The sequence below is a fragment of the Lineus longissimus genome, chromosome 17 (assembly GCF_910592395.1).
Source record: "Lineus longissimus chromosome 17, tnLinLong1.2, whole genome shotgun sequence".
NCBI lineage: Eukaryota > Metazoa > Nemertea > Pilidiophora > Heteronemertea > Lineidae > Lineus > Lineus longissimus.
This window is the reverse complement of record NC_088324.1, coordinates 14252539-14280280: the sequence shown is the minus strand read 5'-3', so window position 1 is coordinate 14280280 and position 27742 is coordinate 14252539. Positions and strand designations below refer to the sequence as shown.

General features: G+C 41.1%; 1 protein-coding gene across 13 annotated transcripts; it reads right to left on the bottom strand.

Annotated features, from left to right (window-relative positions):
• LOC135501643 (dynamin-1-like) lies at positions 1-24021 on the bottom strand. 13 transcript variants are annotated; one of them, XM_064793875.1, is made up of 22 exons: positions 23769-24021; positions 19264-19337; positions 18968-19117; positions 18568-18771; positions 18239-18446; positions 17942-18136; positions 17676-17811; positions 17330-17397; positions 16824-16962; positions 16309-16466; positions 16033-16084; positions 12206-12217; positions 10930-11043; positions 10355-10470; positions 8936-9068; positions 7790-7942; positions 7129-7185; positions 6643-6824; positions 6173-6343; positions 5413-5436; positions 4661-4690; positions 1-4018 (listed from the first exon to the last, which is right to left on the bottom strand). In XM_064793875.1, exons 1-21 carry the CDS (start codon positions 23930-23932, stop codon positions 4681-4683), a joined length of 2520 nt encoding a protein of 839 aa, XP_064649945.1. In that variant the 5' UTR covers positions 23933-24021; the 3' UTR covers positions 1-4018; positions 4661-4680. The 13 variants fall into 13 exon arrangements, with proteins under 13 accessions (XP_064649945.1, XP_064649937.1, XP_064649938.1 ...); XM_064793867.1 differs by lacking the exons at positions 4661-4690; positions 10355-10470 and adding an exon at positions 10520-10632; XM_064793868.1 differs by lacking the exons at positions 4661-4690; positions 7790-7942 and adding an exon at positions 8522-8668.
• Positions 24022-27742: the final 3721 nt, after the last annotated feature.

The following is a 27742-nucleotide window of genomic DNA, read 5'->3' as shown; positions in this document are numbered from 1 at the left end:
TTAGCAAAAACATCATATTTATTTCCATATTGACAACTCTATACAGTAATCAAACTGTACATCCATGTATTAACATATCACTATGGTTACCGGTACAACTACCATCTTTATTACTTAATTACATACACACTCAAAGAGAGGAGTGTTGGGGGGGGGGGGGGGGGTCATGACACGGACCCAAATGAGAGACACTGTGCTGGTGTTCTAAACACTCTTTCAGGGATTGCTGATTTTTCAATGTCCTCAAATATATATTCATGACCAGATATTCAATGAAAGTTACAGAAATGAACAATTTCAATAAGGAACAATGACACCAAAAAAATGGTACCATCACAAATTTTCAAATGATTGGTTATGGTCATAAGTTGGGTCGATTCTTAAAATGCATGTTATAGACAGGAGCTTGGGGGTCCAGTTGATTGTGTTGATGTCAAACCAGACCCAAGTAACCTAAAACGTGTACTGGTCCTCGAATAGAGCAGGCATTGATGTACTGCGATATAGTAGAGACACAGAAACTTCTTGTTACTTAACTGGCCCTCCATGTTCCTGGCTATAGCCTCCCTTTAACACATTTCAACAATGTCCATGGCAACGAACGGGGCCTAACAGTCCACAAATATTGACCCTGGTCTTTTTTACTTCATGAGAACCTCTTTGCCATAGCTTAAAGTAGCCGAAGTCCCTATACCTGAATAGATGTTCCCAACAGGACTACAGAGTTGAGACTAACAAGAGGACACCAGACCAAAAAAAAGCAAAATCAGTAAAAGTTACACCAGGCAGTATAGGTTTCATGAGTATATCAACAACAAGCAGGATTACACACTGTCTAAACTCTATCTTAAATATGGCCTTCCGTACAACTGCTAATCAAACTATCCAGCAAGGCATTTGTGTGTGGGAGGCTCCGAGCACATACGGTTTTATCAGGACAGACAGTCAGTGTTCTCCACAACAAGGTCTTTTGTCAGGGTGACCCACCCTATTAACTTGGCAGCTTACCACCCTACCCTGATCTAGAATTTTGTCCAAGGGTGCCACCCTACCTTGAAAAAACCCTGTGGAGAACTCTAACAGCGATTTTTCACCAATGAATGAACTGACGATGGTGTTTATGCATAGAATGCTCCTACGGTATCATACCATTATTCATACTAACAGTCATTAACTAGGAGAGCAAGGAAGTGCTGCCAAATTAGTTACCCCTGTGTAGTACGTACTTCACTTCAAACAACAAAGTTTAGCCATTTCAAGACAACAGAAACTATTCGACTTGCTTTTACCTGAAACTGCTACACCATAAGACACAACACTGTATGTATCAAAACTGATATATGAACAGCAAATTTTATAAGTGTACAAAAGTTATTGTTTATTAACTTACAACTGTCCAAATCTTGAATACATTTTGCACATCAATAACCTAATTTTTGTTCCAACCAGAAATAATTTGCTCTTTTTTCACGGTTTGCACAATTCATGCATGTTCAAGGCCAGCTACGTACATGTTTTATTAAATCGCCGCCATGTGCTAACAGGCGATACCATGAATAAACACTGAGCTAACTTTTAACTGAACGGTCGAAACTATTCGAAAGTGTCACCACCTATACTATTCATGTATTAGGATGAAACTAATTATTCCCAAGTGTTTTAGGGGTGTTTAGAGAGGGTGTGACCACGTGCTGGTAAATTTGTATTTTAGATGGGCATGCACGTCACCCGCAGTGAAAGGGTTAATTTACCACCAGGAGACATCAATAGTCTCGTCAACAATATGTTTCACAGTTTATTGGAGAAAACTCTGTAACCTTTTGAGAATCTTCCACCTTACCTGTCCTGAAGAAAAACCCATATCCTAGCCAAGAAGTGCAATGACGAAACTCACAACAACGTAGTGTGCCCGAATATTAGTAATGTGTACAAAGACGTGCAAAGATATGAATGCAAAGATACAGGAGCACAACACCAATGTGAGGTACGTATGATGTATTATACACATGATGTTAATGTGTGATGTGCATGTATATGTGTATACATCACGGGATGTATGCACAGATGTATACACATGATGTACGAACAAGTGATGAACCCAATAGAATTCAGATCATCTTGATAGTACGGAGCACGTGTCACAAACACAACTGACCTGTCAAGATGGACTTTACAAATATAGACATTCTAGCGTTCGGTTCTAATATAAATAGTCGAATATTTCTTAATAATTATCGGCACTGCCTTCTTCTCAGCGTATAAATCAAATTTACAAAGCTGCAAGCACAGACACTAGGTCATTTTCCAGTTACTACAACTTGCATTTTTCAATATCAAAGTGTCAAAGCCTCGTCACAAAACCATTTAAGGACAGAGAAGAACTTTAGACTAACGGAATAGGTTATGTTGTCTTCCTGGTTTTTTCACTGTCCAAATAACTATCTATCCTGAAAATGGCACTTTCCCCCAGTTACAAGAAAGACATCAATCACAAAGAAATCTTACAAAATTCTATTCCACTTTCAATCTTGTACACAGGGAGTAAAAATCTTCACTATAAATCGCCACACATTGCACAAATACGCTACTAAACTATACATTTCGTTGCATACATATTATGGTTTTGAACGACTTTTGCGGATAAAATAGAACTCGATTTCAATGTTCCTATTTCGATCACTAGATCAAGCATTCAAAATATTTACACTGAAAATAAGCATATTTTATCCCACAAATGTCAGCCGATGTCTTACGTGAGCCTACCCAGTCTCAGCTAACACCCACACAGCCTCTATAGGCCTGGAATGATGTGATCACTATAATCAGTATTGGTATATATAAATTCATTAGGTTAAAATTTATGATATCATAATTATTTTTACTCAACCAGTTTGATATATTGACTCCCAAGGTAAGTTTTGATTAAGGAATTGAACCCGAGGCGGAGGACCTTGGTTGAGTTACCAAGACACTCGAGGGTGGAGCTAAAATACAGTCCAAACCCGAGCCGACAGGCGAGGGTTTGGACGAAATTTTAGCTCCACCCGAGAGTGTCTTGGTAACTCAACCAAGGTCCGAAGCCGAGGGTTCAATTTCTATTCTAAAATACCTCAAACTTAAAAAGATAGGCCACGAAATAACTTGAATATGTGCGAATTTGGCAAATTCCATCCATCGCCTGCCCGGAGCGCCGGTAGCGCCGTTGTTTACATTATGTTACGGCAGCCCGTATAGGAAGTCCGGATCGGCTCGCTCAAGTGACGCTAAAATCCGCGCAAATGGGCTATTTGGAGCGTTTTTCTCAGCAAATATGTGGAGTGCTCATTAAAAAACTTAGGGTGGTTGATGCTTCCTTGGCTGATTTGTGTTTGAAACAGTGTTTTGAGAGCCTCAAACTTCTGAAGTGAGCTGTGTGCATGGTTCCACATTTTAGTGCAACCCGAGGGAACTTTGGTAGAGCATCTTGGTTGCGTGTCCAAAACACTCCACTCTCAGAACGAGGCTTATGCATTTTCCATTTAAAAGTTGACTTTACGGTACCAAGGTATTTTAGAATGTCCATCTGAGATTTTAACTCCCAAAAACTTTAATCTTTACCAATACAAATACTAATCTGCCCTTGCCCTCTGTCTGTCAAATAGTACAACAAGGACATTTCTTGGAATTCCTTTAACTATCCTAGGAATGTCTTTTGTTTCTCGAAGGGAGTGGGTCCATAAACGTCGCACAAAGGAGCGATTTTAGTCGCAGTGATTGCAATTCAACCAGCTGGTGGCCGCATTTCAATTACAACCCCAAGGAAGTTGTCCAGACGAGGAATCTAACCTTTGACCCCTCCAGAAATGTCAAGCTTCAAAGAGAGTAATGTTGGTCTCAGATAGACATCAAACCAAATGTGTTCTAGTTGTGGAAAACGAACATAACATCACATTTATCGTCTGTCTAATGAGTCTATTGCGGTCGCGAGGGCACAGACGGCCGATCTGGGATCCTTGGCATGCTGTTACCACCCGGGCGGCTGAAAACAAGAGATAAAGAAAACACTATACTAACACATCACCGCTTAGAGAGCAAAGCGCTTAAAGGGCGAGAGAAGTTCTCCAATTTGGTTTCTGGACAAGTCTGAAGTGAATTGTAAATGGAATGAAGAGTTCAGTTGCAAGATGCTACATGCGTCTGCATTACTGATCCAAGACCACTGCGTAATGGATGGTAATGGTTAGTTGTTTCAGAAGTCCTAAAGCCAAAGCTTGCTGCACTCTCTCCTACTTAGCCCCTAATCCTATTATCAAGAAACTAACTAGTAAGCGATGGAGAGAAAGCCCAATATAGTTTCCACATCCGATACTACAGAATTGGGTGGTCAGATTGGTGCAGTGGAAACATCAGCGCCTGAGGTCCCCAGGTTTGCCTTACTGTAGAAGATAACGTCAAGTTATTGTTGATGCCAAACTTGACCAAACAATCAGGCCGAAATGCCATCACATTGGTATTTCCAGCACTCTCAGGAAACTGTATTGGACTTTCTCTTAAATATTTCGATATCAACACTTGTTATAATTTCACTCCATCAAATAGTACAGAAATTGTTGTGTATACAACCACCCTACATGTACATGCTGCTAGACAGAAAGAGACACCAATTAGTAAATGTGCTCACTAATCACTCAGGAATGGTACTCATTTTTTCCTGAAAAACGAGATTAAATGTGTTAGGTTAAGGCAGGAGGCACCTTTCCCGGGCACAAAGTATGGGGTGGGGATATAAACATAGGAAAGGAAAGGGATGATTGTCAGATGGAAAATTAGCGGGATAAAACAGCGTGAAAAAAAGTGTGAGCTTTTTGTTTCTTATGAGAAGATTCTCTTTCCCTGGAGTTACAAATCAAATTTTGAAGTGTTCCATGTTATGAAAAGATCCTCGAATCCAAAAACTTCAGAGTATTCATCATTTCGTTGTCCACAGCACACGTTTGCCATCGAATAACGCCTTGATGACATCATCTGCCCAGCTACTGAACATGACATTCAAGCAAGCTTCACTCGTTCACTCGTCGAAAAAGCAACTAAGTGACGCCATAAGTATCAGATATTCAGCAACTTGTGGAAAACAGAATTCTCCCGAGGTGAACAGAACAATGTTTAGGGTAGGTTTACACTGAACGCATAGATGAACTTCGCATGAATTTAACATTGTATGCGATTTAGCATTGTTTTGGTGCAATGCATTGTGAAATAACCAACCACTACTGCAAGCGTTGTCATAATCGCATTCAGTGTCAACCTTCCCTTACTTCTGATCCGGTGAACTCCGAACCTAGGAAAGGTTAAGATATTAGCATGTTAGATTGGGTCTAGATCTAGAACCTACACCAAACACTAAAACTAAAGGCAATCAGCTAAAAAATTTACTTTATTTTGTATGGAGGATCCGGCCTATCGTGAGAAAAAATTTGGTAAAATCACAAAGATGTTTGCCTCATCAGTTATCTCTAATCCATCAGAATTACAACTTCAAGATTTCTGATAACTTGGTAAATGCTTGTCTGTCTTTTGAACAACTAGGCCCCGCAAGTGATTTACCTAGGTTTTGAAGCAGTTCACCTGTGTCTGGACAGCACAGCTACCTGGTTAAATCTCTTTAAGTAATGGGAGCTCAGCATTAGTCTCATAGCCTAAGACCCACACCATGCAGTCATGCTAAACTTTTAAGCAGAACTGGTTCAAGCGAGATGCTTCAGTCTTGTTAACTAAGGAAACACTAAGGACTAAGATTTTGATTATCTTCTGCGTTTGAACAAACCTCGTAGCACCAGGCAATGAAGGCAATGAATCGTGCCAATACACGAGTACAGACTCAGAAGTCATAGCAACCAATCACGGCTTGGGCATCACACAACTGGTCTCCAACAGAAACTTACCCCTACAGCAACACAGAGCTTTCTGTCCACGCCCCAAATCAGACATGTGCTCCCCGAGGCAAATTTTGATAGTTCCACAGGATGTCCGACAAGCCCTCAAGCTCAGAGACATCAACATCAAAACAATGATACAACAAAACAGACTTGTGGTTAATCACCCCCTCCTTCCACCCCTAGTTTTTTGTCATCTGTGTGCCTTGCCATTACTATCCGAGAATTTGTTGATTTGACATTCTCTTTCAGCCTCTTACCTGGGGATTAGTGGAGGTGGTAGTATGCCACCGGGCCTAGATGGAACCTGAGGAGCTGGCCGAGATGGTACTGAGGGGGCTGCCCTAGCAGCGGTAGGGGCAGCGGGAGGATTGCGTGATGGCCCAGTCCCCCCTGGTCGGGTTGGTCGAGATGGAACCGGCGATGGGGGTCTGAAGAGAAAGAATGCAATATTAGAGAAGAACAGTCCAAAGTACAAAGGAGCTGGTGGAACACGAGACCTTAAGCACAAAGGGGCTGGTTTAACACAAGAGCTAAAGCACAATGGGGCTGGTTTAACACAAGAGCTAAAGCACAAAGGGGCCGGTTCAAAACAAGAGCTAATGCACAAAGGGGCCGGTTCAACACGAGAACTTTGCAGTAGATATCCTCTGTCACAGGATTAACACAGTATCTAGATTTGCTCTCAATGATTAGACACAAGCAGTATAATCAATTCATCGCTGCCTACCCATTGGCCCTGCCGCCACCAACGTTCAACCACTCATCGTTAACTGGAGGAGGTACTGGGACCGACGTTGTGCTTGTCGACACGTCGCTGATGATACTAAGGGCATCTTTGGTCGCATGGTACATCTTTAACATCTCTTCGCGTTTTGTGGCTTCCTCGGCCGATTCTTCCATCATGGACGCCTGGCAGAAGAAATATGGTCTCATCATGCGGAGATATAAATCTGTCATTCAAACTATTCTAGATACGATACCCAATTATGATAAGGGTCATTGGCAACTGTTGAGGCTAACGACATACAGCTTGAGTTCTGGTTCATCGAAAGATTGATCGACAGAGTACCCGGCAGAAACCAGATCGAGATTGAAGTCCTGACAGACAGCACTTTGCAAAAGCTTGTCAAGGGAGGAGGACTGGAGAAGCAGCCAGCACCTACACTCCTCTGATGGATAAAGTGAAACGTGAACATCACTACGTGTAACTCACCTGGTCACCGGAAGAGTAAAGATGAGCCAGCATCTCAGCACTGATGAACTCCTTCACCTGAAATAGAGGTCAGAGGTCAAGGTCATAAGAAAGCCGACTCGAACAGCTATGATTAAAGAGAATTTGATAGAAAGTTTTAACTATGTTCAACTACAATGTAAGCATATGCTGGCTCCCAGATCAGAACAAATTCAATTCACAGAAAGTAACTTCATATATTTTCATCTTTTGAAGATCGCATACTTGAGTTTGAGATCTACGTGATTTGAAGTAGGCAAATTACCATTACTGAATATTTTCTATTGATACAAGCTGACCAAACGAAATCCGTGTGTTAGCCAATTACTAGCTGTGCAAGTTGATAGAGAATTATGACCTGAGGATTAGAATTCAGTGCCAGAGGGATTGTGGGGTTAAATAGATGCACACTAAGAAAAGGATACTAGAGTCAGTTGATAAGCAATTACAAGTGATGCAAAGTCCTGGTACACTTCTAGGCTAGGAATGAAACTCATCATACCGAATAGATTTCTGATAAAACAGACCAGCCTGATCTTTTGTGACTGGTGAAACCGAGGGTCAAATCCAACATAGAAATTGCTCTGCCAACACCATTCACCGGAGCTTTACAAAAACATGTTCATAGACACTGAAGACTTACGTGGTTGACAACCATATGCATAATGGCCTTAGGAACCATGTCCCTGGTTGTCTTGTTGACAATTTTCATGTACGAGTCGACGAGGTTACGGATCGTCTCGACCTGCCGCTCAAGCTGCGGGTCCATCGAGCCTATACTATCCTCGCCGTGTCCCTGGTCAAACAATGGTGGGTTAGATAGTTGTTAAGAGAGGGTACGCTATCACGCAGTTAACACACAAGCAGTATTGGTTCTCAAGATACTTAAGTTAAAGGAGACGAAATGATGATGGCCATAAAACATTCTTCATTTCAATTTTTCAGTCCTCAGTAAATTCCATAACTTCTCCTTTAAAGGCAAAATGAGAACCAACACACTCAAATGGTTTTCCCATTAGGTGAGGCAACCCATCATCTGAATTTCAAAACTTTAGTCGAAATCATTTTCCCACATTTTGGTGAGACTTTCAATGACAGCTATTCGTTCTCAATCTAACATCAGTGACATGTGCACATCCCTCCCATACCCATTCGAAAAATTGTCAGTATCCCAAAATTTCATTTTTCAGAAATCACGACTTTTTTCAGATGATGAGTGAGTTATCAACTAGACAGTGAGGTACAAGCTTCAACTAAAGTATGCCTCATCTCAACAGTAGAGGCGATCACAGTACAATACAAGTCGCAATGCAATCATACAGGCGACATCCTCTAAGTTGAATTGAAGCATAATTGACAGCTGTCAATCACTTACGTCATTTACAATGAGACACATCAGAGTTTTTGGCACAAAATCTAACATGGTTTTGTTGACGATTTTCATGTAAGACTCTACTAAATTTCTAATTGTATATATTGCACGTTCGTGTATGGGGTCTGCGTCAACTTCTTGGCTGTAACCCTGCAGGCAGCAAATATCAGGATCAAATATGACCTAATGCAATATCTAAGTGAATTCCTAATCAATTTTCTGTGTATTTAACAACGGTTACAATCATGAATCGAATGGACAGGGCATCTCAGAACTGGTCAAACAGTTCTGACTTTCACTGCTGAAATGGCGTAGCTTGATGGAAGATATTGTTGTGAAAACCCCTCTTTCAGGTCAATTCTTCCTAGAACTGCTTTTTCGTGTTCCAATATCATCCACAGTTGGTTATCAACTCACCGATTCGGATTCCTGTTCTTCTTGTGACTTCTCGGGATAAACGCCTGCTCGGAGAAACGACGCCTTCCAACTGTCCACATCTTCCACCGTTTCTGCGGACAGCTCCAGGGTTTTGTAGTCTTTGTAAACATTCCTGGAAAAACATGTTGGCAGTAGGGAGATTAGCACAGTACAGTTGAACCTACCTTGTGTGTATTGAATGAGATTTGATCATCTGGTTCTACTCTAAAGTGAATGTCACGCTAACTGTAAGGAGTGACAACAAATCCTATGGATGACGCAGCTTTATCAGTTCAAAAGGGACACACCACACAAACACAAAAGATTTTCTCACTGAGCCGTTGAAACTCACAAAGAGCGCCAAAAATATACTCTGAGAATGAGACACCAGAATCGGCAAACGAATACTTGATGAATGCTTGACAAATGTCACACACACACACTGAAATTCTTGCCACATGACACGATTGCAGCTACAGATTGCCTCACGCTGAAAATCACATTCACAGCACAGGTGGTGGACACTTTCATGTGATTTTTGCCGTGTATCGTAGGTGCTGCAATGGCCACCATGAGCAAAAATCACAGCAAGTGCACCTGTCATAAGGGGACAAAAAGCATGCAAGCAGTTACAGAAATTTTGTTAAAACGGTGAAAAATGAAAAGCAACTACTGTTTCTCTCAAGTTTTATTGTGTTAGTTCAGTTACTGGGAACTCAATGACTTATTATCAGACTTGCATGGAGCGGCTTCTTCAGTTTTTGTAGTAATACTCTCACCATTGAATGTAATGGGAGACCGCACTGAGGTACGAGATACTCTCACCATTGAATGTAATGGGAGACTGCACTGAGGTACGAAATACTTTCACCATTGAATGTAATGGGAGACTGCACTGAGGTACGAGATACTCTCACCATTGAATGTAATGGGAGACTGCACTGAGGTATGAGATCTGGTCTACTTGTTCAAAGACCAAGGCAGTTTTTTGAGTGAAAGATGCATGCTTTACATCAAACTATACGGCATGCTTGAGAGAATGAGATAGAAAAGACGAAGACTGATTACACTATTGCGCCACAGACAGTGTCTGCCTGGAAAGTTAGGGTCCTTTTTGTGTACTGTATGGTTAAGAAAGTGATGATGATTGGAAAGCCTAACTCCTACACTTTAGCACCATGCAAGCAAGATAATAAGACAAGATATGATTTGCTACAAAACAGTACTGATGATCATGGCCTGGTCCTGAAACATCGTGAATCGCTACAACTCATGAAGCTAAATGGTGACTCAGTTGCCAATTGTCCAAGAAAGATAGGAATTGTCACAGCCACCAGCGCCAAGAAAGTCCTCATGATTAAACCTAGGCACAATCGGCAAGATGTTTCAGGATGATCAACCACAGTACCAATGTCTTACTTGTGTTTATCCTCATTAAATATAACAAACGAACGCTTTTTACTGGACATGAATCCACCGTCAACTTCGCGAATCTTCATACCGTCCAAAAGCAGGACATATTTTTGTTCTTTTTCCTGAAAAATTATGATAAAGACATGATTTTAACAACACCAGCACCCTTACTTATGCTTATCATCATGGAAGATGCAAAATGTCGGCCTCCTGCTCAAAAATCCACTGTCGACATCACGAATCTTCAAACCATCTAAAGGCAAGTTGTATTTTTGTTCCTTCTCCTGAAATTGGAATACAACATGTAAGGTAGGGTGGTACAATCATATCCCCATTTCAACTATAGCTTCTGTGCGCATAGATGTGTGCTGCCTGGTGCTCTCTACGATGTAAATTTTACCTAATCTTACCACTCTATCGTTTGAAGGACTGAAAGATTTGCACAACATCATGACAATGATACCTTGAGAATATTACCTCCCCTCCATACCAGACGTTAAAGGAGTGCAAAGTGGTTTGAGGGGCAGGCTCATAATCAGGAGAACTTTTGTGTGAAGACGACAAACCATCTGGTGATTTACCTCTTGGTCCTTATACCACGAGAGATTCTCCGCAGTTAAAACAAACCAGAACTCCTTCGAGCCACCTTTCATGAATCCAACATTGTGATTGGTCAGCCAGCCTCTTCTGATGACCTGGAATGAAAAGAATGACGCAAAACTTTACCTCCTGTTCCTTATACCACGAGAGATTCTCGGCCGTCAAGACAAACCAGAAATCCTTCGCCTTCATGAAGCCAATGTTGTGGTTGGTCAGCCAGCCTCTTCGAATGACCTGCAAGTACAAGAATTCTTGGCTGTCAAGACAAGCCAGAACTCTTTTGCACCACCTTTCATGAAAGGGAGAGCTCTCCATAGTAGCAGGGTAACATATATGTAGGAAATCACTTTCTGTACCTGCCAACTTTACCCATGACCAATGACCTACGGAAAACCCCTATTTTCCAGTACCTCAGGCCAAAATGGCTCTAATGACTTTTAAATTTGAGGCCAGCAACAGGAAAAATCTAAATTACAAATAGAAAACTTTAATCCTTTGAAGGCATTTGTCAAAAAAAACTATATGAAAACGTACAATACACACAACAACTCACAACAGGGACATGACTTTTGTACCAGGGACCATGACCACATGGTCACAATGTCACCTGACCATCACTACTGCCAGTCTGACCATCACTACTGCCAGTCTGACCATCACTACTGCCAGTCTGACCATCACTACTGCCAGTCTGACCATCACTACTGCCAGTCTGACCATCACCACTGCCAGTCTGACCAACTTCAGAGACAGCTTTTTGACGTCTGCCACAAATTCACACATTTTCACGGCAGAACAGACAGTTCATGCAACAAAACTGGCAAAAGTAACATCAAATAATGTGACAAAAAACACTACAAACAACAAAGATCAACATGTGACCCACAACCCCCCCCCCCCCCCAGAAAAAATATTTTGCCTCACGTGTTGTAAATCAAACCACAAATAAAATTGTTCATCAATTTTTTTCATTTTCAACCTCAAATCATAACATGTTACCAGTTGGGTCTTGACCTGATTCGGGACAGAAAATATGACAAATGAGAACAGGTTTCAATAAAACCAAGGCATTGACTAACATATTGCTTGAAACATTTAAAAATTTGCACTTGCAAAAACAGGTTGATGATGTTATGAGATTTTCCCAAAAAACGAAAGGACGAATACCATTATCAGTCCTAAGGCAACCATTTTGAAAATACTTGAAAGTGTCACACCCTGAAGAGACTACAAAAAAATATGCACAAGGCACTATACCTGCATTCTGGCCTGATGGGACAAGTAATCAAAAAATAAAAAGAGAACTAATGTAGAAAATGGTTGAGAGAAAATCAAGTAGCGTAGCAATGTTCTCCACAGAACATTTTGTGCATAGCAGGCCAACATGATTTGCAAGAGACATCCACCCCAGGTACAGTTTTTTTTGCTGTTAAGGTCCTCAACTGACTTCGGTTTAGTTGGCTACGCCTTGCCCTGCTTTGAAAATATTCTTTGGAGAACACTGCTAAAAGCAACGATGGACTAAACCTTTAAATATGACTGTACCCAGTGGATAAATTTGCCCATTTAGACTGACCAATGGTGATTTTTGCCAGGACATTTTCATGAAAAACTACAAAAACAACTTTTTGAAACTTGGGTGAAATGTTTTTGAGGGACAGGACACTGTTCAAAGGTTCAATCAAGGCTTCTTAGCATGAAAACCTAAAGGTTAGACTAGAGCAAAGGTCCAATGGTCATCGGTGAGAGAAATGGGCAATGCGGTTTCAGGAGGGCTCAAATTGGACAAGGTTGAGGGACCATCTCAAAAACACTTGATGCCACCAGATTTAAACCCACTAGCTCCTGCCTGTATAGTCCCCCATTATGCATTCGGATACAGTTTGGATTTTGAGATTTTGCAAGATCGAACTAAATCCATGATCACATGCTTTCCTTGTTAAAGTGGGGGAAGGGGTGGATAGATTGAAGCTATCCTAACATGGCAGTAGTCTTTTGTGGCACTTCAAAAGTATTCTTGAGATGTTTCCTTATTGAAGTACAAGGACGGAAGTGATAATGAAGATGAAGTGAGAATCTGCTTCGGTAGAAATTCCTAACACCAGACTCTCACTTTGACAAAATCAGGGATGCTGTCACGAATTCGACACAATTTGATACCAACTATTCATGTCACAATGGTTGAAAAACTCTGAAGCTGGGGAAGTCACAACACACACCATAACAACATACTTCATGCAATTGGTTCACCATAAGGCACTTTAGTCAAAATGCAACTAAAGGCAATGAATGAAATCGGAGCAAATCCGTGTTTTGAGAACGAGAAATATGACAATACCAATAGGAGCATGCTGGAATTGCACAGCGATTTCACAAGTTTCAGACAATTTTACGAATGTTGGTACAAAACATTTTTTTCATAAAAACAATCCTGAACTAAGGGCAAACATGCTTTATTTCAAATCGAGTTTTTTTAAAGATGTTTCATTTGAGGAAATCAAGCAAGACAGGCCAAAAGAAAATGTAACTAATATTCAAGGTTATTCAAAATTCTCCTAAGTATGTTGCAAAATCCAAAGATTTGATAACAAATTTTAAAAATCAACAACAACATTCATTGTAGAAGGCCACAGAACACTTAAAGCTGAATAAGACATAGCAAGATGCGGTAAATTCAGCGCTTGACTACGACCTTACCCCTCCGTGCTTAAAGAAAGATTTGGAGGAATCTGTATTAGAAAAGCTATGCAAGACTGAACAAATGGGCAAATCATACAAAATAGTCATCTTGCTGTTATTCCGCATTGGATTGTAACCCTTTGAGGTCCAGTGAACAAAAATATCTGGTTCAAAGTTATCAGAATCTAAAACATTGCCATTGGGTCACTCTTGGGGTGAAGGACTGGAGGTAATGTTTTAGTTAAAGAATGACTGGGAGACTAAAACAGTGCCATTGATGAGTCCCGCATGCAGAGAACCTCTGACAAATCGGAATGACAGCATGACCTTAGATTAGAATAACAATGTGCCATTGATCTGGCATATGTAGTTGTATTTGCGGAGTGAGCAGTGGGAGGGGGGGGGATGCGTCAAAACATGCTTCTCAGCTCCCTGCATTGGATAGGGAAGGAAGGGTTGCCCAACTTATTTCAGCTGAGAAACCCTTACAAAATGGCAGTGGCAGAGATAGAAGAGCATGCTGCAATTTTTTCTCTGTTAATAAACCGAAACATTCTAAGCACACAGATTTTCCATTATTCGGACATATCAAAGCTGTAATAATGGGGTAGATCTGTCTGTATTCCATGCCAAAAGATTCCATCATTCTCTTCCCCAGATATTTTGCCCTTAATTCAAATTGGACATCAAAGGGTTATTACAATGTAAAATCACCTAGTAAAAAAAGGACGAGCAGGGGAAGAATATGAGTTGGTGCGGGGAGAAGAAGTTGTGTAATGAAATGTTTGTCTACCTGTGTTTTGGCCTAAAATAAAAACAAGAGAGGACATTTTGAACGAAGAAATTTCATTTTTGACTGAATGTCTGAATTTTCATGTCGAAAACTATCAACCGACTGACTTGAAAACTACATTGGTAATACTGTCCTTTGGCCATAATTTAGATTTTTATTATTGAAACCAACTAAACACAGGTAAAAAGTATTTTGACAAGGAACATTCTGTTTGACTGTTGTTACTCAACACTTTGTAAAGATGTGAATTAATTTTTCTTCCATGACCAGTAAAATTTGGAAATTTGAAAATGTTGATCAAAGAACCTTTGAAAAAGCACTTGTAGACACAGGACAGAAGGCTGGGTATGGGTAAACTAAGAAAAGGAGACAGAATCTGGGAGCGCTCAAGGAACGCCTATCTAAAAGGGTACTTCGCATGAGGAATTTCCAACACAAGGCAGGTTTACTTAGGTCCAGTGATTTTACTAGAATCGTTCTGGTGTTTCTCATGCACAGGATGCAAAGCCGAGGTCGAATTTGTAAGCAACTTGCTTTGCCGCACCAATTGAGCCTAAAATTGTGTGGAATTCTATGTATGCTCCCTCAATTAGTATAGTTTCTCGTACTGTTACCAGTCACCAAAGATAATGGATTCAAACCACAGAGAATAAAAGGCACAAGAATATGGTGGTTAACAGTATTATTTCCAACACCAGAACGGGACGACACCGCAGACAAGCGCCACATGACAACATCACGTTCGGTGGGGAATCGTGATCACAACACTGACAACAACTACAAGAAGCCGTGAGGGAACCGGAGAAGACGCAAGATCAACATGTAGTAATCACATTCATGTCATGAAAACCATGTGAAATTAAGTCAAACTGATTATAACACCTCAGAATAAACTGAACTACACAACCAAACTGAACTCAGGACAAGCCTGCAGTCTGGCTACTTGCAACACTATATGAAAGACTTCAGATGAATATCAAGAGGATACTCAGGTCTCAGGCAAGTTGGGCTTCGGTCCAAATGTCTGACAGGTGGTTCTGTTTTGACTCATATATCATGTAAAGCAATAACAGATAGAGATAGTGTCATACGATTTGACTCTACCTGTAGCTCTCAATTCAGGACCAGCAGACCTTCTGAAGAGGGAAGTTGTTCTCAGAAAGAAGATGAATGTGAAATAGACGACTCATCTGTCGAATCGACTCAAATCAGGGAAAACAATGTTGTAGTAAAAGATCTATAGGAACTGAATACGATGACATGATGATGTTGTGGAAAAGTAGGAGGTGCTCTTGGAAAAGATTATGGATTCAGTTGAACAGGGAGATGAAGAAAATGAAATTTGAAATAAAAAACAGGGGTCACATCCATGAATAAGACTTGAAATTGGACGTTAATTCTGAATCAGGTCGGTTTAATTCCAGTTTGTTTATTGTAGTGTTTTTAGAACTTTGCACCAACAGTTACTTTTAATAGATTCTAGTTTTTATGTCGTTTCGACACATAACCTAGTGAAAATCAATGCTGCCTCTCATGATGAATCACATGTGACTGATGCACTCCTGATCTTTCTGTGTACAATTTGAGTGGTAATACTTTCAATATCTCTCACCTGGTTTCCAAGTCGTTTTTTAGCAGAATTGCCTTCCGTTTGCTTCTGGGCGCTGGAATTAACAAACAGAATCATATACACCAAGTTTTGTTGACAATGAAAGCTACTACATAGCAAGAGCAGTGTCAAACATCAAGTTACATTAGGCAAGCTGTCAGATGGCAAGCTTAAAAGTCTTCTTGAGGACGGTCCAAGTCTTCTTGAGGACAGTACTTCACAGGTCAAACTGGAAGCGAAATTTCGGGACGGTATCTCTTTATTTGTGACCTGACTTACTTGGCAAATCCTATAAAATCTTCATGGTTAGTATTCATGTAGGCAAGTTGTATCTCGACAAGGAGAACCAATTGGTCTTTTGTCCTCTGTTCACGCTCTCGTACATGCGAGTTGACAATACGTTCAGTTTCTTCCCTCAGGCGTGGGTAGCGTGACATCTGAAATGATCAGGGTTTAGCATATACTATAAGTTGCATTCAAAAGAACAATTCAAGCAGCAGGCAAATTAGTCTGCTCTTTATCTCCCATGCCTTCTGACAGGCATCTCCTCAAATGATCGACTTAGTCAATGGCTTTGAGATCCCAGGCTCCATTCCTTCCTGGGAAGAGTTTATCCAAATGCAGACATTTTCAACCTTAGGCTTGACATCTGGGCATCACCAAAGAGCTGCAGCCCACGACTGATTTTGTTGTTACCCACAGCTTGAGACTGAGAGTATAACAAGGTTACAACTATATAGACACAGAAGGGCTGACAATAGGGATTTCAAACCTTTTGAAATGCTCAGACTCACCTTATCTGTACATTTCCTGACTACATTAGATAACTCCGAGACGACCATGTCAACACAGCGGATTGATGGTTCTTTTAACTTCTCTATCTGCCTTTTTACAATTGTTTCAAAAGCCATGTCGGGGGTGAAGAGACCAGTCCTAGGAAAGATGAAAGATACGGACTAACGCCTGAACCCTGGTTCTGGCCAGCCAAGAAACACTCAAGTGCTCACACATTTGCAAGATATGTCACTGCCAGCATTTACATACTCGCCATCTGTGATCAGTCAAATTCTAATTTATAACATACAACTGTTCAACAAAACAACACTTAACTGTAAACACTTTGGTGATTTTTGCAAGTTGTGTAACTCAAGCCTAGATCAGATATTCAGGAACTCCATCATACTATCATCAAACTTATGAACACGACTCTAACCTAGTCTAATCTAAATACCCAAGGGAGATGTATAATCTACTCCAGGAGTCACGAAGCAACAGATGAGAATACTGCCAGAACACTTACCTAATACCATGGATATTCTTGATTGCATAACTAATTTCACGGCGAAGTTCTTTCTCATCAAACTCAATCTGAAACCGATTGACTTGATAATAAGTTTCACATCAAGAAATGCCATAGGAAAGGGCCCCTATCCTCTCTTACACGTACAATGAAGAGACACGAAGACGATCGGTGCTCTCAAAACAGGCAGTAGGCAGAGGCACTCTGAGCCAGCTGAAGTAGCACACCATCCTCCCACTCAAACCATGATAGCTCTAAAGGATACTCAAGTTCTTGACAGGGATCCTCTGAGACTATACAAAGGCCAATGTTCTCTGAGACTGTTACTAAGGCCAATGTTCCCTACCTTGACTAATTCGAATGGAAACCTCTCGTGGAATATTCGGTTGATTTTTGCGCCACCCGACAGTTCCATGGTGTTGATCTCTGAGCCAGAACCCTCTATATTTTTTTCAAAGTCGACACTAAATTGTTGAACCATTCTGAAGAATAATAAAAACATTTGAAGAGGAGGAGTCTACCCTAATTTTTCTTCAAGACAAAAATAGAAGGGTGCAGCATTCAGAGGTCCGCCTAGGCAAATATCCCAATCACAATTCCCCGCAGACTTACTGTAACATGGCTTTTGTTTTCCTGGCCGGGTCATCAGGCCTAAACTGTTTATATTCCTCCACATCTCTCTCCATCGAGAGGAGCTGAGACTGTAGTTTATTGCGGAGTTGGGGGAGTGTATCTCGGATGTGATTGGTCAGTTGCTGGTTCAACACCCGCTGTAAATATGGCGTGCCCATTTTGTCTGCGACATGTCTGAAAGTGAAAGAAATTGGATAAATGAAGGAATAACGAGGCCAGAGTTCTACCAGGTTACGAGCTACTATCTTGATCCGCACAAATTGAACACTACTTTACCTGTATGAGGGATGACTAAGAAAGAATTGTCTCTCTCCCGCCAAGGCAGCCTTGATATCCTTCTTGCCGTCAATATCTTTCTGACTCCTGTTCACCACACCAATGTAGCCCCTCCTGAGCGGGAGCAATTTGTTCTCAAGGATATCCCGGGCATCGGTTCCTTCGTCCATCAGATCCAGTTTGGTTATCACACCAATGGTACGGATACCTAGAGACAGAGACAAACGTTAAATAGGTATTTAACAGAATTTACAGGCAGCATGGTGTATTGGTGTAAGAGTTTATGTCAAATTGATAGAAACAATGCAAGTTTTGAACCATTAACTCACCTTGAGGATCGACCTCCTTCGCTATTTTAAGAGCATCAGAATTGGCTAAGTCAGTATTAGCAGGCGAAACAGCCAAGACAAGACAATTATCCTTGGTTATGAACTCCATCAGCATGTTACGGATCTGTATCTCAATATCTGGGGGTTGGTCACCAACAGCCACCTTAGTCATTCCTGGCAAATCTATCAGCGTTAAATTCAGAACTGAAATATGGAGAATAAGTTAAGTTGAAAAGACGTGAAATTCAAGAAAGAGCTGGATTTCCCCAAATATGACACAAATATGACCCAGGCCTCTCAGAAGTGGCCAGCAGGAAAGTAGAAAACACTCCTATACTTCGAGCTATTTGTATCTCAAAGTAACCAGAATACCCTCCTTCTGTGATTCCTGCCAACCTACCATTTGGAGAATAGACTCTCAAGTTAATGGGTATCGAGGATATTCCTTTATTCGCACCAGTAGCCCTGTCAGTTTCGTCTTCAATCTCTTTGCGGACCATGTCAAAGTCGCTGAACTTCCGGCCCTTGCAGTGTAAGAATTCGGCATATTCTGAAAAAAGAGCAAATAAGTGAGGTGACCATGATACATGTATATTGGTGACCTTTTTGGGTCGGACAAACACATTTGGTTATTGCTGCCCTGGTGGCTGATTCCACTGCTTCTTGCAAGTAAACATCGGAAAGCTTTTGACTTACCAGTTTTACAGTTGATCAACTGTAGGATGAGTGGTCGTCTTGTGACAATGCCGTTACCTCGGGGAAGAAAGTCTCTGTAAAGACACAAGGAGACCATGAATTAGGATTGGCTAGAGTAAATTCTGATGATACGAGTTGCAGAACTGTCACTCATGTGATCATCATAGTAATTTGAGTACACCAGCGATACACTCTTGCTATTCATAGTGAACACATCCCTGAAACTATAAAATTGTGAGGATCAATGACTTGTTTCATTTGCTGTGAAGACCCTAACATATGCCACAGCTCTCTTGACATGAACGCCAGAAAGAAGATCTCCATTAGGCAGAGCCCGAGGCATCATCAGCATTCTATGATGCTCTCAAGGGCAATATAAACGAAGCATCATTGAACTAGTGCTGTACATTTTCATTGATTTGCTGTGACCTTTACGAGAAAACAGAGTGAACTGCTTGAAATGTTGAGTGAATGCAGCGTTATGTGTTAAAGTTCATGGTCATGACCAAGTCGCTTGCACATCAGTTACTTTAGTCTAACTTTTGATTTCAGAAGTAAGTGAAACCTATACTTACTGATCTGAATTTAGCTCACCACAAACCAACAATTTAGAAAATAGTTTTGTCCTTAGATCTTTTTATTCCTACATTGAAGTGGATCAGGAAGGGGATACTATATTGAATACATCCGCCCACCATCCCAACACTTACTAAAGGCATTGAACAAAGAATCCACCAATGCGTAGGTTGAATGAAGGAAATATTAAAAATGGCTCATACTTTTAAAAGATACCCTTTCATTCATGTGGCGTCAGCAGTGTACCAATATCACCTTGGTATTACAAGCGCTGAGGTAGACTCACAGGATTAACTTGGTGTTGGAAAATATTTCATGAAATCAGTTTCTATCTTGGGAGACCGATACTCCTATGCTTCATGCAACAGAAAATGGGCTAAATGCTGGCCAATATTTGTGACTCGGGCAACAGACCTCTAAAATTTCCTAATCCCTCATCTCAGAACAATATACTGCAACATCATTCTCATGTATCAGTTTTTCTTGATGTATTCCACCAGGGTTAATCATAATGATTGATTGCACATGCCAATTTATTACATGCCTGTCTACATTATTGCGCAGGTATTAATATGCATTATCAAAGTCTTTCTTGTCTATTAGTATCGATGAATACCATGTGTTCTCGAGTCGCCCAACTTGCCAGCAGCTGTCACTGGCTTTGCATACATAGGATACTTACAGCAAGGCCTTCTCTGTATTCCTGCTGTTGCGGAACAGTTATTCTACTTGTATCTGGTCCCAGGTACATGTACAGAATGCAGCTACCAGATATTTGAAGCTTTGTCTAGGCATTTCGCATAGGTATACGAGGTACACTTAATGACACATAAACAACGGGACACCCCTACGAAAGGGATTTTGGCTCCGTTCAGAAGTGTAAGCAGGACCAGGTGTTTATACAGTACTAGGCTAGTACTAGGGATCTCAACCCTCCCTCTCAACCCTCCACGTCAAGTCAGCAGCATCACCGAGAGATTCACTCCAGTGTATTGATTCATCATTCCGACTCTGACCTCTTAGTTCCCAACGTTCCCCATACATCTCAAATGACCTGATTGATTTTACGACTCCGCACACAGCGTTGCTCTGCCAATGTTCTTTGCAGGATCGCCCGGCGGATTTGGCCGTCTATTACTCTGGAAGCCAATCAGTATGTTGTCAGTATAACAGAACGATCTATGATGCTGTACGATAGTTTGATTTCTCATGCAAATAGCTAGAAAATCAATTTGTCAGAACACGGAGGGCACCATTTATTCATTATGATGTTACTGAGATGTAAGCACAATCAAGGTTATGAGGACCATCTACATGTACAGTGTTTGTTCCAGTCCATCTTTATATGAACAAAAGTCACCTCTTCCATTTCAGTAAGAATGATGTTCAAAACAAGCGAGAATCAACTCTGACTCTGAGTTTGCGGTCGAGCATTTGATCCCTGTTTGAAAATTTTCTTCATTTTAAAATTTCCATTCGAAGAATGCCCTTTTTCTCAAAGCTGCCCTTGCATGTAGGCAATGTCAACTCGACTTCACTTGTATGGATTAGATTTTCTACTCCTGGTGTCGAGCTCTGTTGAACAAATCCCGAGTGCATACAGAGGAAATTGGTTCCGCAGCCTTGGAACCTCCAAGGATCCTGTCATAAGAAATCAATATTTACCAATATACCTGAGTATATACTGTTGTATTACATGTAGCATTGAAGCATGGAATGTACAACTGGTCCTTTGCTTATCGCCTTGGGAAGTAACTGAGATTCAAGATCTCACTCCCAACTTGTTGATTTGATGACCACAGTCTGATATTTGGTAGACCTCGATGCTGATCTGTGTCAATTGCTGGCCAGTAGGCCCAGTACTGCACTCCGTTTCAAACACAGCAGAGAACGACCACAATTGACTATTGAGCCATCACTATACTCAACTTTGAGGTTGGAAGCTGACGTGAACCAGCCCACTTCGTGACAGCTAGCCACTTAGATGCTGTCATTACTATGGCTAAGACTAACAGAAGAGGAGGTGGTCAGTTACACTCCTCAAGAACTAGATAGTTGTCTTGGAGGAGAAATGTTACCCCAGCTTTCACCCTGCAAATGATTGGATTGGGAGCGAGTATCTGAATGACCAAAAGCAGATCTATCATGGCCATGGGTACTTCTTGTATCAGCAAAACGATGGGCAATGTAGCCCTCAGTTGATGGTTGCTTGCAGGAGAGGCCCATCTAAATGTAGATCGAGTCGACCGTCAACTGAAGGCTTGAGACAATACTGGAGTAGCCTTCCTTTACACAAACGGAAGCCTGGCTCCACCAGCCAAGAATAGAATGATGTCCCAGAGGAAAAGGAAATTGTGTTCTTGATCGCCCAATGACATCAATACTGCCAAATGAATGGGTCTGGCAAACTGGTAAGTTGAAGCGGCCAGTTGGGCAAATCAATTAATACAGGATCACTGGATACATTGAGATGGGCCAAGAGATAAATTGTATGTTGGTCATGAATAAATGCAGTGTTATGTCACAAAGAATATGTTGGAGCCAGTAACGCATGTATTGAGAGGTTGCATGCGTTGGCCATTGCATTATCAATGCATTTCTGGGTTCAGAGATTTCACAAAAGGTTTAGAGACAATGATTTTTTATGAATGGATGTGAATAACAGAGAAATCATGTACAATGATGAATAAATGTAGTGTAGTGTAGCTCAACATGAACTTGTATTGGAGTGTTGACATTTTCTGAACAGGAACAGCATACACATTTCATCATTGATGTAAACAATACAAAGTTCTCATTGTGTAACTAGGTCAAAAAAGCCATTCAACAATGTCAATAATGAATAATTTGGTGTAGGATTAGCACATTATTTCTACGAGTACGATATTGCTTCATTAACTAAGAATGTGTACAACATCATTATCATGCTTGTAATGTATCAAAATACTGGAGTGACTAGGTCTACATATTAACTGGGCTTGGGATGGGACATACATGAATACCAGCAATGGATTAGCAGTACAGCAAAACCAGTGGAATTGTTCTACCATGGCAAACCTTTTTAGTTCAAACCTGAAGAACATTAAATTTTATTGGGCTAGAGCCTGGAGTATGTTCTCTCACAGAGGACTTAACAGCTAACTACATACATGACATGTACTCTAATCGGAATCCATAAACTAATTAATTAAGCTAAATATTCATTCAACACAAACCTCAAATGTTTTAGATATCTAGAACCTTGCCAAGACAATTTAAGTCCCCCCAAAAAGCAGTAGGCCCTATGCATGAGGGAATGAAAGGAGACTAAAGATTCCACCTATATTTTGCATGGGGATGGACTCAATCAATGAATCATATGAATTCATGACTTTATTTTCACTCTACCACCCGAGATAAATGGGATTATCACAAAACAAAGCAAACACATTTTAAGGCTAGTATAGGACAACACCATCATGATTGCTGGAACTTTGGACTGGATTGACTGCCGAGAAACAGGATCTTTGATGATTGATGGAGCTTGGTTCATTTATTTACCGTACATCTCAAATCAAAATACACTATTTTACTAAAAGTATTCAATAAATAGCTTGATAAAAACGAATGTCACAAAGTTTGAACAGATGGTAACTAACCCCTTTTCCATTCAGTAATTTTGCTGTCAAAATGTAGCAAACTTTAGACAATGTTGTTAGAAACAAATCTTTTTTCTGATGCTGGCCACCTATCGGTCAATTGAGAGACTAATTTTCCCACCGTCAAAGTATCAACAAAATCACCTTGTTTGGTCATCTGTAAACAAAAATAGTAGTAAAGGAGGTACTATATATGAACAATATTGTCAGCACATATATATCAATCTAAGAAAAATTGATTTTAGGCAAAAACAAACCAAGAAACAGCGACGAAACATCTTGACAACTCACCTCCCAACAAAATTTTCGAGCACACTCGACTTGCCAGCGCTCTGGCTTCCTACTACGGCGATCTGGGGCAGATCAAGCGTCAACGGGACGCCTAGACTAGAGAATGCATCTTGTAGCTTATTGACAAGGGGGATGAGCTGTTCCATCCCCATATTCCCGGCCATTTTGGGGGCGTTTTCAGTGATACCTTCCTCAAGAAATGTACATTCATGCAGTTTTCTGATCACTTCCTCAATTTCCTATAAATGGCGGATTTTCCGTCAACTGCGCATGCTTAACCCGATTAACTCGGGTAAACTGGGGCTTGCACATCCTCGAGTACCAGAGTCAGTCGCATGCTCCTCCCCTCGCACTACAATTGAAGTTTGGGATGCAGTTTTGCATGACAAATAATTAGCTATGCTTAGATTTCAATTATTGAACATGTATTGATGAAGGCTCACTCTAGTCTCGCGAGATCCATTCCACCATGGTGAACGCTGAATTCACCACGGTGAGCATATGGTAAACTCCAATTAACCCCTCTGCTCCTGCCTATAGCCCCCCTTTTTTACGACAATAATGATTCGGATGATATTAATGATAACAACAATTCAAACAAGGGCGGACCAAGGAGCCGGAAGAAGAGAGTTCGTGCACTGCATTTCTCATCGAACAAGTGAATGAGTGAATAAGCAAGAAAATGAAAAAAAAAAACGAAAACAAGAGGAAAAACTATAACCATCGGGAGTCGAACCAGTGACCATCTGATCGTACGTCACGCCCTCTAACCGCTAAGCCATCAATACTCCTGTTGTGGCAAGATTTTCTTTGCCCTTCATACTTCTGGTAAGAACGCAGTGCGAGGGATGTTATCCCTCTGACACCGTTCAGGTTGTCGCCATATTGAAATATCAGTCCATGTGTGACTAGGTCGCGCAGATATCAGGGTGATTTGCCGAAATAGATCCAAAGTATCTTATATTTCGATATTTGTACCGATTTTTCTCAATATGTCGTATTTACATAGCTCGGGGATATTTTTGATAATGTTTGAAGCTGATTTTAACGTTCGAATGGCGTTTTGATAAATGTTTTTAGAACCAAGGTCAACAGGGTCAAAAGAAATAGTTTTTGGCGCCAATGACGTCAGCAATGGCGGGTGTGGTATAAGGTACGAGTCGATTTTACTTGAAATCGTGTAGAAGATGCGAGTGTTATCTAGTGCATGCAAGGCAATGCACAGAAGAGCGAGTGCCAACGTTCAGGGGGGGGGGTGTAATCATTCCGGAAACCCGGCCTTAGGAAAAATGTGGTAAAAAAGGAAAGAATAAGATAAAAGGGTTAAACAAATTGAAAAACGAATGAGGAGCTAGCATTTCGAACCGGGAAATGGAGTTACAAAGGCTTAAACTGACTAGTCTTTGATTCGGGGGCCAGCCTTTATATCGGAAGCTGGAGTTAGAAATTAACCCCTCTGCTCCTGCCTATAGTCCCCCTTTACGACAATAATGATTATGATGATATTAATAATAACAACAATTCAAACAAGGGCGGACCAAGGAGCCGGAAGAAGAGAGTTCGTGCACTGCATTTCTCATCGAACGATCCCGGTGTGTTGTAATCCGACAAATAGGGCTGGACCCCACTTTATCCAGGGGGTCATTTTCTCCTTCTACACTGGGATGATCGAGTGTGTATGAGTGAATAAACAAGAAAATGAAAGAAAAGAAAAAACGAAAACGAGAGGAAAACTGTAACCATCGGGAGTCGAACCAGTGACCATCTGATCGTAAGTCAAGCCCTCTAACCGCTGAGCCATCAATACTTCCATGTTAGCGCAAGATTTTCTTTGCCATTCATACTTCTAGTAAGAACGCATTGTGAGGGATGTTTTCCCCCTGACACCGTTCCGGTTGTCGCCATATTGAAATATCAGTCCATGTGTGACTAGGTCGCGCAGATATCAGGGTGATTTGCCGAAATAGATCCAAAGTATCTTATATTTCGATATTTGTACCGATTTTTCTCAATATGTCGTATTTACATAGCTCGGGGATATTTTTGATAATGTTTGAAGCTGATTTTAACGTTCGAATGGCGTTTTGATAAATGTTTTTAGAACCAAGGTCAACAGGGTCAAAAGAAATAGTTTTTGGCGCCAATGACGTCAGCAATGGCGGGTGTGGTATAAGGTACGAGTCGATTTTCTTGGAATCGTGTAGAAGATGCGAGTGTTATCTAGTGCATGCAAGGCAATGCACAGAAGAGCGAGTGCCAACGTTCAGGGGGGGGGGGGGGGTGTAATCATTCCGGAAACCCGGCCTTAGGAAAAATGTAAGCGATTTGAAAAACGAATAAGGAGCTAGCATTATGCAGCCATGATAATATTCACAATATAAGATGATGGTATAAGAGGGCCGGCGAATCTGGGAACTGGAAGAAGAGGGAGCGTGCACTGCATTTCTCATCGAACGATTTCGGTGTGTTGTAATCCGACAAATAGGGCTGGACCCCACTTTATCCAGGGGGTCATTTTCTCCTTCTACACTGGGATGAGTGTGTATGAGTGAATAAACAAGAAAATGAAAGAAAAGAAAAAACGAAAACAAGAGGAAAACTGTAACCATCGGGAGTCGAACCAGTGACCATCTGATCGTAAGTCAAGCCCTCTAACCGCTGAGCCATCAATACTTCCATGTTAGCACAAGATTTTCTTTGCCATTCATACTTCTAGTAAGAACGCATTGTGAGGGATGTTTTCCCCCTGACACCGTTCAGGTTGTCGCCATATTGAAATATCAGTCCATGTGTGACTAGGTCGCGCAGATATCAGGGTGATTTGCCGAAATAGATCCAAAGTATCTTATATTTCGATATTTGTACCGATTTTTCTCAATATGTCGTATTTACATAGCTCGGGGATATTTTTGATAATGTTCGAAGCTAATTTTAACGTTCGAATGGCGTTTTGATAAATGTTTTTAGAACCAAGGTCAACAGGGTCAAAAGAAATAGTTTTTGGCGCCAATGACGTCAGCAATGGCGGGTGTGGTATAAGGTACGAGTCGATTTTCTTGGAATCGTGTAGAAGATGCGAGTGTTATCTAGTGCATGCAAGGCAATGCACAGAAGAGCGAGTGCCAACGTTCAGGGGGGGGGGGTAATCATTCCGGAAACCCGGCCTTAGGAAAAATGTAAGCGATTTGAAAAACGAATAAGGAGCTAGCATTATGCAGCCATGATAATATTCACAATATAAGATGATGGTATAAGAGGGCCGGCGAATCTGGGAACTGGAAGAAGAGGGAGCGTGCACTGCATTTCTCATCGAACGATCCCGGTGTGTTGTAATCCGACAAATAGGGCTGGACCCCACTTTATCCAGGGGGTCATTTTCTCCTTCTACACTGGGATGAGTGTGTATGAGTGAATAAACAAGAAAATGAAAGAAAAGAAAAAACGAAAACAAGAGGAAAACTGTAACCATCGGGAGTCGAACCAGTGACCATCTGATCGTTAGTCAAGCCCTCTAACCGCTGAGCCATCAATACTTCCATGTTAGCGCAAGATTTTCTTTGCCATTCATACTTCTAGTAAGAACGCATTGTGAGGGATGTTTTCCCCCTGACACCGTTCAGGTTGTCGCCATATTGAAATATCAGTCCATGTGTGACTAGGTCGCGCAGATATCAGGGTGATTTGCCGAAATAGATCCAAAGTATCTTATATTTCGATATTTGTACCGATTTTTCTCAATATGTCGTCTTTATATAACTCGGGGATATTTTTGATAATGTTCGAAGCTAATTTTAACCTTCGAATGGCGTTTTGATAAATGTTTTTAGAACCAAGGTCAACGGGGTCAAAAGAAATAGTTTTTGGCGCCAATGACGTCAGCAATGGCGGGTGTGGTATAAGGTACGAGTCGATTTTCTTGAAATCGTGTAGAAGATGCGTTATCTAGTGCATGCAGGGCCAATGCACAGAAGAGC